Source organism: Bison bison, unplaced genomic scaffold, assembly GCF_000754665.1.
Source record: "Bison bison bison isolate TAMUID 2011002044 unplaced genomic scaffold, Bison_UMD1.0 scf7180017864163, whole genome shotgun sequence".
Lineage (NCBI taxonomy): Eukaryota > Metazoa > Chordata > Mammalia > Artiodactyla > Bovidae > Bison > Bison bison.
This window is the reverse complement of record NW_011494735.1, coordinates 1,125,846-1,144,545: the sequence shown is the minus strand read 5'-3', so window position 1 is coordinate 1,144,545 and position 18,700 is coordinate 1,125,846. Positions and strand designations below refer to the sequence as shown.

Below are 18,700 nucleotides of genomic sequence, written 5' to 3'. Positions count from 1 at the left end.
TGTGTCATGAAGATCTTTTTTGTATAGCTCCTCTTTGTATTCTTGCCACCTATCATATCTAAATTGACCTACAATATAACATTTTATTTCAATAATTTTACATTAGAATATGAGACATACTAATGTAGCAGGAGCCTAGATATAGTCTTGTTGCAGGTACACTTTTGAGAATAAAAACATCACCCATGTTACTAGGGTGTTGGGGAAATTTTAGTTCTATTCCTAAGAGCAGTACCTCTCAGTTGCTACTTCTGATGTGCACCTTACACTATCAGATTACCAATATTGGCAGCACCAGTGACTTAGCTGCTCTCTTCCTTGCTTGTTAGGTGCCCGTAATTAGGTCTGGCAGGAGAGACTTATAAGTAGCTTTTCCTAACCTTTTTCAGAATTGCTCTTGATATGAATAGAAGTGGTCAATAAAATTAAAACAATTGAGATTATAGCCCCCAGGTAACTATTTCCTTCACATAATTTCAGTCTTTATCTTAATGAGAAGCAAATAAAGGAGTACTGTCTTCTGTAAAAATAACAGATTATATATAATTAATAATCAATCCCTCTTTTTCAATGATTTGCTCCCATGATTACTTGGTCTCAAGTAAGTCCCTTATAGAGTAAGTTCCAATATAGTTAATATAAAGACAGCACAGTGAAGGAGAAAAATGCATTACACAAGGAATTATATAAAGTCTTCTATCCTTAGTGCTTTCACTAACCATTTGTGTGACCTTAGGCAGATTTGGGGCTCCTGACTAGATCACTCCTCTAAATTCCTCTTTTGATGTGAAAATGACATGACAACATATGCAATTTTGCAATGTGAACCTCAATATATTAATAAGTGTAATCTTGTTCTTATCACAAGATTTTAAAAGTTGTAGCTATATAGTATAATAAATCTACTACACAACTATTTTTCTTTTCTCCTCTTGCCAAAATTATGATAGGATAATTTAGGATTATCCTAATGATAGGATAAGATAGGATATGATAGGATAAGATAGGAGGCTATTCCTCCTATCTTCATCTTTACCACCAACTTTCTAATCACTTTCAAATGTCTTGCCCCTTTAACAATAATAATCAGACCAGCAAACATCTATTGAACAATTCTTATGATGCAGGCATTGTTCTAAATTTTACACATGTGATCTTCTTTAATCTTCATAACAACTCTGCTATAATTTCTCCCAGTTTAGAATGGGGAAACTCAAGTACAAAAAGGTTTAATGAATTGTCCTATGTCACAACCTAATAAATGAAAAAGCCAGATTTGAACCCAGACAATCTGATACCAGAGCCCACAGCATAAGAATATAATAAACATTAACCATTGCTTCCACCTAAATTCTTACTATTTGCCATGGACTGTTTCAAGGCACATTAAATATATTATATATAATTTCTTAACAATTCTTAAAATACATTATTATTCCTACAGTTAAGAAAGGAAAATTTACGCATAGACAGTTTCTGCAACTTTCTCAAGGATGAATAAAATAGCAATCAAGATTTGAACAGTAGCCTGTTTCTTCCTTTATTCTCTTTCTTTCCTCTTTTCTACCTTTTACCCTTTTTCTCTTTGCTATTGTTCTCTTATTCACCCATTTTCCCGATCTATTTTGCATTAAAATATATAGTATCATGCACTTCATTTATCTCTAATGTAAGAGACAACTCAGGGCCTAAGCATAAATTAAGATTGAAGACTAGATTAGAATGAAAGTGAAAGTGTAAGTGAAGTCGCTTAGTCATGTCCGACTCTTTGCGACCCCACGGACAGTAACCTACCAGGCTCCTCTGTCCATGGGATTTTCCAGGCAAGAATACTGAAGTGGGCTGCCATTTCCTTCTCCAAGATTAGAATAGATAGTATTTAATTCCAAGACCCAAAGCCTCAAAAATAATGTCATTATCTTAAAAAATTAATTATTTTGTCAGAGTAAAATGATAACTTAATATTTTCATGTATTATATCATTATAAGTCAAATATATTTAGTAATTATATACACACAAATATTACAAGGATATATACAGTAATCTTAGAAATTACAATATTGAAGCATAGTTTCATAAAAATATCATCATATGAATTCATTTTATTCTTCTATGAAATTATTATATTGCTTTTCTTTTCATAAAGCTTTCTTTTGAAAAGAAGTTTTAAGAATTATTTTGTTTCACTTGCATCAAACGGACTATTATCACATTTTCAATCTAAAATTTTAATGCTGTTTTTTAAGTTACTATGGTACTTTCTAGATTCATAGTATTTATTTTTAAACATCTTATTACATCATCTACGAAGTAAGACTATTAGATTTTTGCATACATTGTTTACTTCTTACTGGTCTCTGTGGTGTTAATTTGTCACCATTAATAGCTACATTTTCTCTGCTCTATGTTGAATACTCCAAGGTTTTCTAATAAGATCAGTTCTTCTAAAGGCTAAGAACAACATCATAATTTTGTTATTAGGGTAGTTTCTAATATACATTATACACAAACCTTTAAAATGTCCATAAACTTGTACATATTCACTATAAATATTTGACAATTTTGCTAAATTTCTTAGTAGAACTAATCTTAAGACCATATAGGTTTGTGTCTTTTTTTCTCTAATACTCTTTTGAAAAAGCAATTTATTTTATTTCATTATGAAAAGATTAAATTTAAAATACTAACAATGCCCTTTTCAATATAAACTTTTTAAATGATTAAAACAAATTTTGAAAGCATTAAATGAACAGGTAGAATTCAGTTTTCCTCATGGTCTAAATACATTGTCTATTAGACAGCTGAGCTGTAGAGTACATTTGGTATATATATCACTTATCACAAGGGACTGACAAATTCTACTTTACCAAAATGAATAAGTTTAGTTGAGAATGACTCAAATTTGACAAGTGTTTTTGTAAGAATTGGTAAAGCATTAAAGTACTGTTTTAAAATATTAAAGCACATGGTAATTTTTTTGTTTTTTATTGGATGACTTCAAACAAACTGTTAATACTTAATTCTGTACCAAAAATAACTGTAAATAGTGTGAATTCTGTTACATTTTTCTTAGTGTTGCCATTTGTTTTCTAGGCAATAATTATCACCATGTATTAAGAACACTGATGTTCTTGATACTTTTTTCTCCTAAATTCTCACAACAGCACTCTGAAGTAGTCTTTCTGATACAGAAAGGAATACATCTGATACAGATGAGGAAACTGAGGTTTAGACAGTTTAATTAACTTGACTAACAGAACACAGGCAAAAAGAGGAAAAGCAGAGTTGAGCAAAGCTCTGTCTCACCACAAAGCCAATGTTTTTGTCTAGTTCCTTCAATACTAACACCAAGTTTGGTCAAATGATTTTTAAAGAGGAAGGTGAATGTTTTACTTTGGAGAGACAGAGGAAAATTCTTCTTTTTTAATTCATAACATCTGTCCTGCCAATTAAGACCCAAACTCCCATCTCAAATATTACATAACATTTTAATATTGTCCTCCTTGTCCTTACATTTCTTAGTTGTCCCAAAGGATGAAAAATGTTGAAGAAAAAAAAAAAACCACTGAAACAGTGATAAGATAGAATTAGACACATGCAACTTTACAACCCTTATCCCCTCAATATCACCAAATAGGAAGTTATGTAATATATTGCCTACAAGTAGAGGAAGCCCTGTTCCATGGAATGAAGCACTCCCTGAAACAGTATTATTGATTGTTTAAGGTAGTCAACCGACTCTTCAAATTACAATCAAGGCAGATCCAGTTATAGAATACTTATAGACTAAAAGCATGTTATGTGCAGAACTGAAATTTATAATATATGGTGAGAACTATTATACTCTTTTTGAAGGTATTAATTTGTGTAGAGTTTAAATGTAAACTAGAGAAATATTCTTTACTAGGCAGTATAACTGAAATTGCTCAAGATTAACCCCCCAAAACACTACATCAGAGGTTTCTGAAATACTGCAGAGCTGGAAAGATCTTTTGAGTCACTTCTTGTAAACAGTTGATCTTATTATTGGATGTTTCAAAGTTTCCCATTGTTTCTGACCATTAAGGACTATAGAATGATGGCTACACAATTTACTCACACAACTCCAGCAGTGACACTTTAAAAAGAATTAATCTGAAGCATATATTTAATATTGAGTGTAAATGTCATTACCACCATCTGCAAAGCCAGTTGCAGTGATAATAGGTACAGCCACCATAATTAGTCCACTGCTGCTCCAAACATACTTCATCAAGAACTGCTCTATCATGATGTACCATAAACGTTTGGATAAAATGAGGTTCATCTGATTTGCTAAAGCTTTGTAACTTTTCTGGAGTTGGTTCATTTCTACCTATGGAGAGAAAAAGAGATAAGAATTAACCTAGTATGAACTATAAAAATAAATAATGTATGTTTGAGGACTTTCTTTAAAGATAATTTCATATTTCTCTTTCTTAGTATACTCTTATCTGTGATTCTAACAACCAATAAATACAGATTATGTCAGAATTAGCCATTATTTCAGTTGCAATCACATCTAAATTATTTTTTAAATATCTGATATTCAGTATATATAATTTTAAATATAAATACAGACAAGTGATTTATACTTACGGTTTCAAACTTATCTGTATAAGATGTTAACACTAAATGATAATCCATAAAACATGAATAGCTAGAACCTTGTCCTTGATCACACAAAAAATAAGTGAAAATAAACACATGACATGTATACGTGTAATTAACCCTACTTTTGAGCACTCAATTTACTATGTTATATCTAAATGCAAGAAGCCTACAGCATGTTATAATTTATATCACTGAGTTCAATGATTCAAAATAAATATGATTTATACAATGTATGAGGCCAATTTTCAAGTGGGAATATAAGTCCTAAATCTGCTTTAAATTTTCTTCTTCAGAATGGTACTACTAAATTTTTAAAAATAATTGATGGTTTTGAAAATTAATTCTGCTTCATAATCATAATGCCATTTCAACTTTAGAATAATTTACTGTTTAATTTGCCAGGTCATTTGTATTAAGATTTAAAGATTCCTGTCATATTTAATATTCTTAAATGGACTGCAAGTTTATGTAATTAGGTTATTCTAGGGACCTGCTAAATGTTGAAAATCTTTAATATATATAAATATTCTGGAACTCCTTTTTCCTTCTTTGTCTCTGATCTTTACTTTTCCCTCAAAACTAGGCAAAATTTCATTTCACTATCTTTTTTTATTTGTCTTAAAATATGATAAGTAATGAAAATGCCATTTGTAAGTCACTCTCCTATACTTATTAGAACTAAGGAACTCCATCATTGAACCGTCATGCAAAATTGTCACACTTGTCTTCTCATATGAAAGCACTTTTTTTTTCTCTTGAAAAATAAACAAACAAACAATAGCATCCTAAATTTCCCATCTCAGTGGAAGCATGTTTACTTAGCTTTTAAACATATATTTTTCTTCAGTGTTCTAGGACCATCTACTTAGTTAGGATTTTAGTTTTAAGAAAATTCTTTGGAGATAATTCTGAGCATGTTTAGATAAGTAGAGCTTTTTAGAGTGGTGAAAATGTTATTCTCATGAAACTTTAGAAAAGTTTTCACTTAACATATAATTCTTTAACAGCTTATGATTAAAAAGGGTAACAAAGCATATATTTTAATACAGCTTTAAACGTCATAAGAATCCAAAATGCTAAAGAAATGAGCACAAAAACAATACAACAGATGGTATCCGGCACTGCAGTGGCAGTTTGAACAATCTCACATTTCACCCATCATATTAATTTCTTTCTTACCTTATGTCCTCTGTAAAAGGCAATTTCTTCAACATTGGCTATGATTCTGGAGTGCACGTACCGCAAATAGCCTTTTCTATGAGCTTCTTCAGCCACCAATTTACCAAATTTGGGAGAGCAGGCTTTTAACACTTTAGCAGTGGCATATACCACAAGCCCTGCTAAAACAGTGGGCCCAATTGGGCTTGCTCCTCTGGATGTAGCAGTTTGGATAAGTGTATAGGAGGTTAGGATTACATCTAAAATAGGTTTGGTCAGATTGGAGTACAAGTGAGCCACCGACTGAGCAAACATCATAATATCCTCAGTGAGAGACTGGTCAGGGTTTGCCAGCCTCCCATCCATATTGATCACTTTATAATAAGTCTGATTCGCAAAATAGGTCTCATAGGCATGGTCTACTAGGCGAGTTCTGAAGGCCAAGGCCAGTTTGCCCTCCAAGTACCTTATTGCACTGTTGACAAAGGTGGCAGGGATGGCAATCATAAGCCACTTGATTAACTTGATGATGAAAGTCCGAGGCTTCTTTTCCACAATGCTTTTCACAATTTTTCCATCCAAACCTGCTACATAAATAGACAGAAAGGTTCTTGAAATTAGAGCTACCGAGTGGAGGCAGAGCCATCCTGTTTCAGTGGTCACAAGTTTTGGAAAGAGAATTTTCCGAAGTTCTAGTAGCTGTTTGAAAAAATCTGCATTCACTCCAGGTGAAGGTTTTTTACAAGTGGCCTCGGTGCAATGCAGTATTTCTCTGTTCTCCGCAGCCGGGTAAGCGCCTTTTTTCTTCCTGTGGCCAGATTGCTTTAAATGCTTGCCAATGATGGGATAGAGGGTTTTCAGAGCATATGCTGCAGCTACCACACAGGCAGCCCTTTTAGCAGCCCTTGATCTGGTCCATTTCACTCGATCAGCTGCTGCATTTAGCATATGTATCATTTTCCCAGTTACCCAAACCAGCTTCAAAAAGAATTGGTTTTAAAATATCATACTCCACAGGAATCCCCAGCAAATGTTTCAGAAAGTTTTACAGCGTTCCATAGTTTGCAGCGTTTCTCCTCTTCTGTTATTGTTTTTATTTTTAAAAATTTTGTTCTGTGACAGATGCTTCAGAGCTCAGGCTCCACCGCGTCTACTGGGGATGATTCCCTCAGAAGCTCAAGCTGCACGGAGCAGCCCCAAGCTCCTCCCTCTCAGGCCCCTCATTGGCTATAAGGACGAAGGGACCCTTGGAATCCTCGCTGCTTTCCTCTGAACCTTGAAAATGAAGAGAGAGCAAAACGAATTATATCCTTAAACAGTTCAGAGTTAAACGTCTATTTTTGGAGAGGTCGAATCAGGGCAGCTGCTGGCGACAAAACCTGCCTAGGCGACTGAGCATGCTCAGCGTCACTTAGAAACCCATAGAAGTTTCAGAAAATACATCACTTCGCTAAGGTTTTAGTAGATACCACAGAGAAAGAGCAAAAAGAAAGGGAGATTTCCAAGAGCTAAAAAGGGAGATTTCCAATGACGGAGAAGGAACCGGGGAGATGACAGAGGAGAGGATCAACAGATAAAGGGTATGGAATGAATCTGAAAGGGAGAAGAAAGTAGCATATGGGAGGGGCACTGGAAAAAAACAAAGTATCAAATATTCGGATCTGTTTTTCAGCACTCTCCCCTCGCCCATTTTTTTTTTTTTTTTTTAGTGTCTGTGATTTCACATGAAATCCCAGAACCTATCAAACAAGTTGTATGAGGCTATTGTTTTGTAAATAAATGGGAGATAAGTCTTCAGTCTAATACAAAATAATTCTTTGCTATGACTTCATTCCAAAGTTTACTTGTCCTTATAATAAAAATCTTCAAGCCCCATAACTGCTATTCTTAACAATGGAGATCTGATACACTGGTGATTATTTAGAAAGTGACTATTAAATAAATGAGAGCAGTGTTTCACTTCTACCACCCCTGTGTTTTTAGAGTTAGTGCTTGGAGGAATGTGCCTTTATATTCAAAAGTTAACCATTTGGGAGTCAAAGGGGAATTAGATGATAGAAATAGCTTCTCTACCATCTTGCTTCATTTTGCAAGAGTTCCTTGTCTTTTGTAAGCTTGTTTTGTTTGTTTTGTTTAGGTTTAGAGGTAATCTACTTCCCATCTCCGTTTTGATTATTTGATAAAAATCAAGTGTTCAAAAATATTCTCAGCATCTCTAATGGAGGACTAAACTGTAAACAATCAAGCAAAATTGTGCATATTTTTAAAAATGTAACAGACATATTTTTTAGGCAAAGATGAATTATTCTCAAAAATGCAAAAACATTTTTTCTTCTCCACCCCTCATTGACCTCCCTGCCCCACACACAACACACACACACACATTTCTAGTCAACTGGAATCCTGGGAAGATGTCCATTGAATGAGAACAGAAGTTGGCAAATTACAAACCAACCACTGGGCCACATTTGTCCCACCAATTTTTATGTAGCCTATGAGCTAAGAATGAATGCTTAGTAGCTTCAGTTGTGTCCAACTCTGTGTGACCCTATGGACTGCAGCCGGCCAGGCTCCTCTGTCCTTGGGATTCTCCAAGCAAGAATACTGGAGTGGGTTGCCATGCCCTTCTCCAGGGGATATTCCCGACCCAGGGATTGAATCCGCGTCTCCTGCACTAGCAGGCAGGTTCTTTATCACTAGCGCCACCTGGGAATAGTTTTTACATGTAAACTCTGGCTGAAAATACACCAAAAGAAGAATAATATTTTGTCCATAAATAAAGATTTATTGGAACATAGCCACACCCATATATTTATTTATTGTCTGTGGCAATAGAGACAATTAGGTAGATGAAATAAAGCTCAGAGACAGAATTGCTGCTGCTGCTGGTGCTAAGTCACTTAATTAGGTAGATGAAATAGAGCTCAAAATAATTATTACCTGATCCTCTAAGGAAGTTTGTCAGTCCCTGTGCTAGAATATTAAACCTGTCTCATTGTCGAATGATCTTCACTATTCAGTTGACTGTGACTAAAGAACTATTGTCACTTTTATAAGTAACCATAAACATTCCTCCTTTTCCAAATACTTATATGACTTCCAAGAATCATCATAGGTCTCTGCATTTGTTTCCATTCAATTCAGCAGATTTACTAATATACAAGTGGCAAATTCATGCAAGACTCTGATAGCTGGCCATATTAGCAGCATAATCTATCATTCCATTAAGACTTTCTAAGTCTGTACATAGAGATCATAGTGCCATTTTTATTTTCAAAAAAATTTTTGTTCCTAATCCCATGCTTTTCCAGTGTCACAATAAGGCTGCCTTACATTTATAAAATTGAATTCTTTATGTCACATCTCCTGACCGTGACAGGACATGTTAGGGTCAGGATAAATGGAACTTGGGGTATAGGAGGATGTTCAGTTGGCAAAACATGATATACAGAGGGATGCATGGATCAGAAAGCAGTTGGCAGTCAAGGGAAGTGGCTTGCATCACTGGCGTAGGGCAAGATCAGGGAAGAAGCAGGGCAGTGGGAAATCTACAAGCTAAGAAAATTAGAGACCTAAATACATAGGCAGGTCAGTTTACCAACTGAAAGTGAAACTCAGGTACAGGAAAAGCTTTTAAAGCCTAGAGTGAAAGACTTATTAGAATGAGGAAATGGGTATAAAGAAAATAATCAAGATAGAAATTTGGTTACCATAAATGTGGTACAAGGAAAGTTGAAGTTCAGTTACTAGAACTGGGAAAAGGTTAATATAAGATTTAACCTATTGTAAACCACTAAAGTACAGACCTAACTATCACCACTTAAATTCCACAACCCCCCTATAACCCCACTCTGCTCCCAAAGGCTAGGATTGATTGGAGCTCCTGAGACTAGACTCAAGCCTTCAGGAAAGGCAGAGATGGTAGAAAACCAGATAGGTAATTCCAGTTGGAAACATATGCTATTTAAATAAGAAACTAAGAATGTCAAGGTCCTTCTTTCATAGTGCAATTTAAGCAACAATAATTTTAATTTAGTTTGTGTTTGAAACTAGAGAAAAGGGAGGTGGAAAAAAAATCACTTTTTACTATAGCAAACATAGCTTGTCGAGTTTACATGTTTTTATGTGGAAAAGTAAAATTTTCTTAACAGGGGAGGAATAATCTTAGAAAAAGATATTGAAAGTAAGTAAAAATTAAAAATAAGCAATAAGATTAAATTAGTCTGTTCTCAAGTGTGATACTCTCAATGTCCACGTCAAAGTGGACACTACCAATGTTCATTTAAGCAGAATTAAATACACTTTATAAATGATACAGAATATATACATATATTAGAAAAAGTATGATTTATAAACTGTAAAACATCAGAAATAATTTTTATAATAACTGATATACATGTACTAGTATATAAATAAAAATATATCATGCAGATAATGCATGTTTATGTTTTTAGATAGTAAGTCTCCAGAAAGTAAATGATTTTTAATAATAATGATAAATTAAGATTTAAGAATTTTGGATGGATTTTTTCAACAAATGCTAAATAATATTTTAGCTGTGCTCTATTTCTTTCTTGAACTATTTCCTGACCCAAGAATTACTTAATTGCCCTCTGGTCCAAAATAACTCAGTATTTGACTCATTATCTATCAATTGTGCTAACCTTTTTCATGTGAGGCATAACATTGCCAATGAAACCTTAGGTCAACATTTCATTTGTTACAAATAATACTTAATATCTAGTCCAATTCAAACCAATGATAGACGTACTTCACTGAATTTTTGTTATAAAAATCAGTACTTATATGATTATATATGAAGAATGGAATGGCAACCCACTCCATTGTTCTTGCCTGGAGAATCCCATGAACAGGTGAGCCTGGTAGGCTACAGTCCATGGGGCTGCACAGAGTTGGACATAACTAAAGCAACTTAGCCCATGATTATACAAGATGCCTGCCCTGGGACATAATCCTATTTTAGGTACTATTTCCTAATGACTGAACAGAAAATGTATTATATTTGAAATTATGAGATATTCTCCAGGTTAATATATTCAAGTATAACACATAAATGAACAGTAAAACTCAATTTTGTTTTGAGTTTTTTCCCGTAAAGAGTTTAAAGTCTTTGGGCTTTTATAGCTAAATCAAGTTTTGATGTGGTGTTCTCAAAAAATTACAAAATATACAGACTTTTCAATTACTATAGTGCAATATTTCTAATAACTGTTTACTGAATATTAAAACTAAAAATGAAAGATTTTAAAAGACTTGGAGAATCGGTATGTGGGAATGGTTGGATCTATAACTTTGTCCTCGCTTTCTTTTTCTTCATCAAGGCTGGTCTTTGACCTGAAGAAAGGCTGAGTGAGACCAATAGAGAACTAAATAAAATTACACTGTAGGTGGTTTGAAACACTAACCCTGTGGCCACAGTCCGGTATTTCATTTACTTAGGTTTCCCCTGTCTGAGCGGTTAAAACTGTTGTGTTCTTCCTCCTTGACGTGGACTAATTGCTTTCCCACAGCTTCGCTTCCGGCTCTGTCAGGATAGGGAACCTATCCAGAAACAACAGAGGCTGCCCGGAGGCTGGAAGCCGCCTACCCCAGGCCGCAGAGGCTTTCGGGAGTCTGGGCCATACTGCCCGGAGGCGAGAAGGAGCCATCGAAGGCCAAGGAACTTGTCGCTTAGCGCAAAACGAAGACGCCGGAGCGCCGGCAGTCAGGACCCCAGTGTCTCCTCGCTCCGAAGTTTTGAGATGAATTGGGTCGGGGGTTCCCGGTAGGTTGTTGCCGGCGCTTGATTTTAGCCCTTGAGTCCCTGGATATTCATTCCCATAATGGCGCCTCTTTCCTAGGCCCTGGAGGGCAGTGCACAGACTTAACTGGAAAGAACTTGCCAGGAGTGGGTTTTTTAATCGTTATCCAACATGGGACGGCATAGCGCGAAGTCTCTATTCCTAAACCAGAAGCAATCCAGTTTCTTCCCGCTGTTTCCCAAGGCTTCACACGTGGAGCCACTTTCCATGAGGTGTACCTGCTCTCTGTCCTGCGTCCTGCTCTAATGAGGCCTCTCAGCACCTGATCCTTTTTCTGCCTTCATTCTGTCCTGCCCTTCTTGGGAGGGGTTTCTTGGGGTCAATATGTAATCTTTGCATGAACTTGCTAAGTATTATGGAGGAAGTTGCTGCCCTTAAATCCTTTAATGGGAGGCGGGATCAGCATCAACCATAAAAATCCAGTATAGTTTGTTTCCAAGGAAGGTAGAATAAACAATTTTTACTTTACTAATTTACAGAGAATTTACAATGTATTTTGTATTTAGAAGTAAAACAATAGGTTGGAAATTTAGTTTTATATAACCTATTCATTGCTGTTGACCTTGAAGTCCACAGGATGGAAATTATGTAGCCCCAGAATTTAATTTGATCAAATTCCTTGATGAAAAAAAATTTGTTGTGATTGAAAGTGAGCCATTAAATACATTTTTTTAAACAAGTAGACCCAGGACAGTAGTATATGGATGTAATATAACACATTTACATTCTAATGAATTTTATAAGAGGAAAGACATCTTTTGCATTCACCAAATATTGTAACTGTGCCCAATAATTTTAGCAGATGCATTTATCCTTTTGAAGAATATGTTAGCATTTTGTTTTAGAAATTTATCATCATTATTTCTGGCTAGAAAGTAAGTTGTAACATCAAACTTACACTTTGAGAAAAGTGAAAATTCTCATACAGGCTTTGCAAGATTTACTTGATATATGATTATAATTTCATACAACTTGATTATAATATTCTTTAAAATGTGACTGTTAAATAAGTTGTTTCACAAATGCTGAAGCATTTTAAAATGTATTACATTTTAAGCCTGAAAATGTTGGTGCTATTCTTACTCTGTCATATATCTCAAATTTCTGATTATTCAGGGAGTAGTATTTGGGGGAGAAGGAAATGGCAACCCACTCCGGTGTTCTTGCCTGGGGAATCCCAGGGACGGGGGAGCCTGGTGGGCTGCCATCTATGGGGTCACACAGAGTCGGACACGACTGAAGCAACTTAGCAGCAGCAGCAGCAGCAGTATTTGGGGAGTTGCTATTGGGAGGATTTAACTAGAGCATACCACAAGAAATTTGTAGTCAAAGACTGTGTTTCTTAAAGTGAGATAGTACTGTACCTAGAATTGTTAGTTACCAGGGCACTTAAGAAACCACAGAAAAAACATGACAGACACATCTCTTTGGAGCATCAGTTTTACTCAGAGATAAGAGGAAAATAATATTTTAAAATTTAAACTATCTTGGATACATTACAGAGTAAATTGCAAAACTCTTGTGAAATTTTAAGATAAAATATGCAATTTAAAAATAAATTTTCTCATGCATGGTGAGTGTGGAAGGGGTGAATGGACTCCTTAGGGTCAAACCCAGATTGATAATGAAACAATGAGTATTTCCACTTTCTATTAATACTGTCGACAAGATTAGTTGATCATGGTGTCTGATCTTGAGACCCTAAAGGGCCTCGGAATCCCAGAAAAGGCTTAGTAATCACTAACAGCTTATTGGTGCTACTATAGAATACAAATTTTAATTATTTTACTAGACCATCCTGGACTACTTATTTATTCTCCTCTGATGTTAGGATTGTTCTGCAGTTGAAAATTTTGAGAACTATTAGGAACTTAAAATATAGACAAAGGAATTAACTGGAGAACATTTACCATGTTCCCTCAGAACAACTGCTTTGTCATAATATTCAACATAAGTATTCAACAAATATGTCCTATTTAAGACACTGTTAGTCTTTATAGGGGGATTCAGATATAAAAGGATATAATTTTGGCCCACAAAAAGAATATGTAGTAAAATGGTGAGATTAGAATTAGGTAAATGACTATAATAGTGGATAAATAGCACTTAATATCTAACAAGCACTGTTCTTTTTGTATATTAGCTCATTTTTTTCTTAACAAGAACCCGATGAGCAAATGTATCCTCATTTTAATGATGGGGAAACCACTAATGTTAAGTGACTTGCCCAAGATCACCTAGCTAGTCAGTGGCAGAGTTAGGTCTTGAGAACACTGTGCTTAACCACTGTGTGTGCTAAGTTTCTTCAGTCATGTCTAACTCTTTGTGACCCTGTGAACTGTAGCCCACCAGGCTCCTCTCTCTATGGGATTCTCCATGCAAGACTACTGAAGTGGGTTGCCATTTCCTCCTCCAGGGAATCTTCCCAACCCAGGGATCAAACCAGAATTTCTTAGGTCTCCTGCATTGGCAGGCAGGTTTTAAAGATGAGTCTTGTAAAAGTGGCCTGTGGATAAATAAAGGGCTGTGGATATTTAGAGAACTGAGAAGCAGGAAATTATATTAAGCCTTGACGGACAGCAGTACCGCACAGAACAAACACCACGAAGAAGCAATGAGATACAGGTTCTTAAAAGTTGAAAAGAATGTAAGATAAATAATCAAATTGGAGACCTAATCTTTAGTAGTAGTTCCTGGAAGAGTTGGGTTGAGGAGGGAGGTATTAAAGAACTTGGAAGAATTATTTAACAGATAGTAAGGGGGTCTGTATAAAGACAGAAAAACACTTAAGGGACCTATACCTTTTTGTCAAGGGAGTGAATGAAGCAGGCTATAGCAAGTTTGTTTTGGTCATAGCAACTTGATTGCATGCATTAAATTGAAGCAGAGTATCTTGTATATTATAGGAACCTGATATATATTAAGTTTAATTGCAGAATCATCTAAATAGGAGGATCTTTACAGTTGCAAAGGTCTTTACAGTTTTCCTTGGCATAAAATAAACTTGGCATTTGACTTTTTGCTGCTTTTCACTTTAGTGCTCTACCAGTTAGTTATACATAACATGTCTTTTGTTGTTAGGGAAAGGGCTATGAAAGAAGTAAGGTTCCCTTATATTCCTTTTTAAACTACTTGTGTTTTCTTTAGTGTTATGGCTTGGACATCTTTGTAAAATGTCGTAACATTTCATTTCAAGCAAAGTCTCATTTAGGGTGAAGATATTTTATCTAAGTTGAAACTAGTTTATATATCTCTGATAGCAGTTCCCAATCTACTGTCCCTGAAACTTGGTAATCAGTGATAATGTCAGATTTTTCAATTTAATAGACTGTCCTAAAATTATATTTCTCTTACTTTTTTTTATTATAAAGTGCCCTTTCCAGTCTTCTCCAGACGAAATAAAAGTATTAGTAATTTGTCACTGTTACCAATTGAAATTTTTTTTAGTTATTTGGGAATTTTTGACCTAGAACTCTAATTTTTGTTTTGTATTTTTTTATAAGTCACCACTGAGACCCTGTATTTTTCTACTCAGGTTAATGTGTAAATTTGAGATAAGTCAGGTATAAGTGCTGATTCTTTAAATTTAGAAAATATTCTCTTTTATTTTCCTTGTTTATTGACCGGTGACTTCTTTCACCAAATTCATAGCTACCTCAGAAATCAAGGTGGTAGGACAGAAGAGAAGGAGGTAGAATATAAAGATGTAACCAGTTTGGGCCACAATATGCAATTCAGAATGAGATCAACTTTTTATAACTTAGATTAAAGAATGTAACCAGTGTTATAAGAAAGACACGTATAAAATCTTATTTATATTTAGATGATGGAGAGGTTTGCTGTTCTAAATGTAGGCCTAAAACGTTCAATTGTGCAAAACATTTGCTTAATACTATGCATCAGGTGTTGTGCCAGGTGGGCATACAAAATAATTGAAATTTAGTCAATGATAGATTTAATAGTTTATACTATAGTTGATAGTTTATTGGGAGGGGGAAATATGACATGCCATTAAGCTTGAAAATGTTTAAGATCAGAGGCTAAAATAAGTAATTTAAAAAATAGATACTGTGAATAATAGTAAAACATAGGATAGTTTTAGATAGGATTTGGCAAATTAGAAACAAAAGTGAAACTTCATATGGAAAAAGACAACAAGAAAATAAATACTACATAAGTAATTTGAGATAAGATTATACATTTAAATATTTAAAAATGTGTGTGGTGTCTGCTTGATGAAAGACAGAGTGAAAAGTTGAAATTTGATCTGTTAGTTATTGACGACTCATTCAAATTCAGAAGTAATATAATGAAAGTGGCGTTTTATGATGACTTGTGGTGTTAGTAGTGTGTCGGTTGGAATACAGCAAGACTCCCAAGATATACCAGTTAGAATTGTGCTTGGGGAACTAAAAACAACGAATACTATTTTTTCATTTTCTGATATGACTATATATTCTCTAAATGAAATTGGTACTAGTGCTAACTCCTTTTGGGTATTGCAGGCTATGTGAATTTGGGCTCTTTATTAAACCTGTCTGTACAAGGGCAGATCTAGGTTGTAAGGAGCCCACTTTATGTAAAAAAATTCAAAATTGTGATTACAAAATTATATATAGGACTTGGAAGGTTCGTGGATATTCAAGTGAAGTGCCCTGAAACTTAAGCTTTATGGTAAATTCTCTTTACAGGAAATTAGCCTCTGTGTCTCTGCTGCTGCTGCTGCTGCTAAGTCGCTTCAGCCGTGTCCGACTCTGTGCGACCCCATAGACGGCAGCCCACTAGGCTCCTCTGTCCCTGGGATTCTCCAGGCAAGAATACTGGAGTGGGTGCCATTTCCTTCTCCAATACATGAAACTAAAAAGTGAAAGTGAAGTTGCTCAGTTGTGCCCGACTCTTAGCGACCCCATGGACTGTAGCCTACCAGGTTCCTCTGTCCATGGGATTTTCCAGGCAAGAGTACTGGAGTGGGTTGCCATTGCCTTCTCCGTGTCTCTACATCTCTTTATTCATCTGTTAAATGGGATAATACTTAAATATACAGTGAACAGGGCTTCTCTGGTATCTCAGTTGGTAAAGAATCCACTTGCAATTCAGGAGACCAGGGTTTGATCCTTGGATCAGAAAGATCCTCTGGAGAAGGAAATGGCAACCCACTTCAGTATTCTTGCCTGAAAAATCCCATGGACAGAGGTTCCTGGTGGGCTGCAGTCCATGGGGTCATAAGAGTCAGACATGACTTAGCGACTACACCACCATCATGCAGTGAAGGTCATCTCAGTTGCTTGGGACAGTCATGGTTTATGCTTGTAGCCCTAGTAGCATGTCCAGTTCAGCTTTTGTCTTGGAGGGGTTTGGGGGTGTGTGGGGGGGTTATTTTTATTCTTTTTGTAAAATTTTTAAATTTTATTTATTTTATTTTTGGTTGCACTGAGTTTTCAATCTCTAGTTGTAGAAAGCAGAAGCTGTTCTCTAGTGGTGCATAGGTTTCTCATTGCAGTGGCTTCTCTTGTGGAGCATGGGCTCTAGGCATGAAGGCTTCAATAGCTGTGGCTCACAGGCTCTAAGGGGCAGTCTCAATAGTGGTGGCACACAGGCTTAGTTGCCCCATGGCAAGTGGAATCTTCCAGGATCAGAGATCGAACCCATGTCCCCTGCAGGTGGATACTTAACCACTGGACCACCAGTGGACCACCAGGGAAGTCCTTTATTTTTACTTTCAAATGAAGTATAGATGCTTTACAATGTTGTATTAGATTCTGGTATGAGCAAAGTGATTCAGTTACACATATATATACACATACTATTTTTAATATTCTTTGTGGTTTATTACAAGAATATTGAATATAATTCCCTGTGCTGTACAGTAGGACTTTGTTGATATTTATCAGCATGTGCTGTTAAATAAAGTGTGCTGGGATATGAGTGGCTCACAACACCTAACTTGTTGGAGTAGGCGAAGTATTAAGTGCTGCTATGCGTGCTGGCGGGCAAGGTGGCTCAGTGGCAAAGAATCTACTTGCCAATGCAGGAGACATGGGTTTTATTCCCGGCTCAGGAAGTTCCCTTGGAGAAGGAAATGGCAACCCACTTCAGTATTCTTACCTGGGAAATCCCATGAATAGAGGAACTTGGTGGGCTACAGTCCATGGGTTGCAAAGGAGTTGGACACAACTTAGTGACTAATACAACAACAATCCCAGCTGGCCGCTGTTTTAATAGCTAGTTGTACCATTGATGCTAAGGTTGGAGAGATTTGTACAGCCACCATGCCTGGGGTTGGGACCAATAAGAAATGTGGAAGATTTTAGATTAGGTATCAATGAAATATCTACAAGGAACAGAGGCTCGTCAGACCTGTCAGAGAACATACAAAGGGTAGTTGAAATGTCGTTGCTATAGTGCTTCTGTCAATAATTACTTTCTTTTGTTATATTTTTTGGTAAAACTTTTGTGAACTTTTTGGCAGCATGGAGCTTAAATAAGGAAAAACTAATGCTTAATGATAAATTAAGTTCTAACATTTTGTTTTTCATTAAAGTTGATATGAATCTGTAACTTGTGTACATGGTGTGTGCCAGCATTTATCACCTCTCATGGCTTTATCATTGACCACAGAACAATCTGAAGACACAAGTCTACTGAAAAAACTTAGGATTTACTTTCAGATTTAGTAGTTAGTTATTTTAAGGAGATTATAGTTTCAGACAGTAATTTGATACATGGAACTGCAGAACATTAAAGATAAAATTATATCTACAAAGATAATATGAACACAGATTTGGTGGATCATGGTATTATGGGTAAAACAGGATTCTTACTAAATTATGTATCCTATGTAACCAAAATATACATGGAATTGGTTGTAGTTTACAGATATTTCATAGGTCATCCAAAGAGGCTTGATATTTTATCAAACAGAAAAACTGAAGTTATCAAAATTTCAAATAATTTTATAGATGCACAGTTAATGTATCTGAATTACAAAGTTCTTGAGACAATACTAATGTTGAATACAAAGAAATACTTCCGCATGTCATTATAAGCTTTCTGTCTTTGCTGCCTTTCATTAATTGAATTTTACAAG

General features: G+C 35.4%; 2 protein-coding genes across 3 annotated transcripts in view; one reads left to right on the top strand and one right to left on the bottom strand.

The window, feature by feature from the left end:
* ABCD2 (ATP-binding cassette, sub-family D (ALD), member 2) overlaps positions 1-6,748 on the bottom strand; it is an 86,154-nt gene extending 79,406 nt beyond the window's left edge. For both annotated transcript variants that reach the window (XM_010841507.1, XM_010841508.1), the window contains exons 1-2: positions 5,813-6,748; positions 4,175-4,355 (exon numbers count right to left, since the gene is read on the bottom strand). In XM_010841507.1, the coding sequence (XP_010839809.1) occupies positions 4,175-4,355; positions 5,813-6,748 (1,117 nt within the window). The remainder of the gene's footprint in view (positions 1-4,174; positions 4,356-5,812) is intronic.
* A 4,298-nt stretch (positions 6,749-11,046) lies between these two features.
* Positions 11,047-18,700, top strand: part of LOC104989818 (chromosome unknown open reading frame, human C12orf40) — an 83,428-nt gene continuing 75,774 nt past the window's right edge. Inside the window, 2 exon segments of the mRNA XM_010841620.1 lie at positions 11,047-11,076; positions 11,323-11,576. Coding sequence (XP_010839922.1) covers positions 11,047-11,076; positions 11,323-11,576 — 284 coding nt within the window.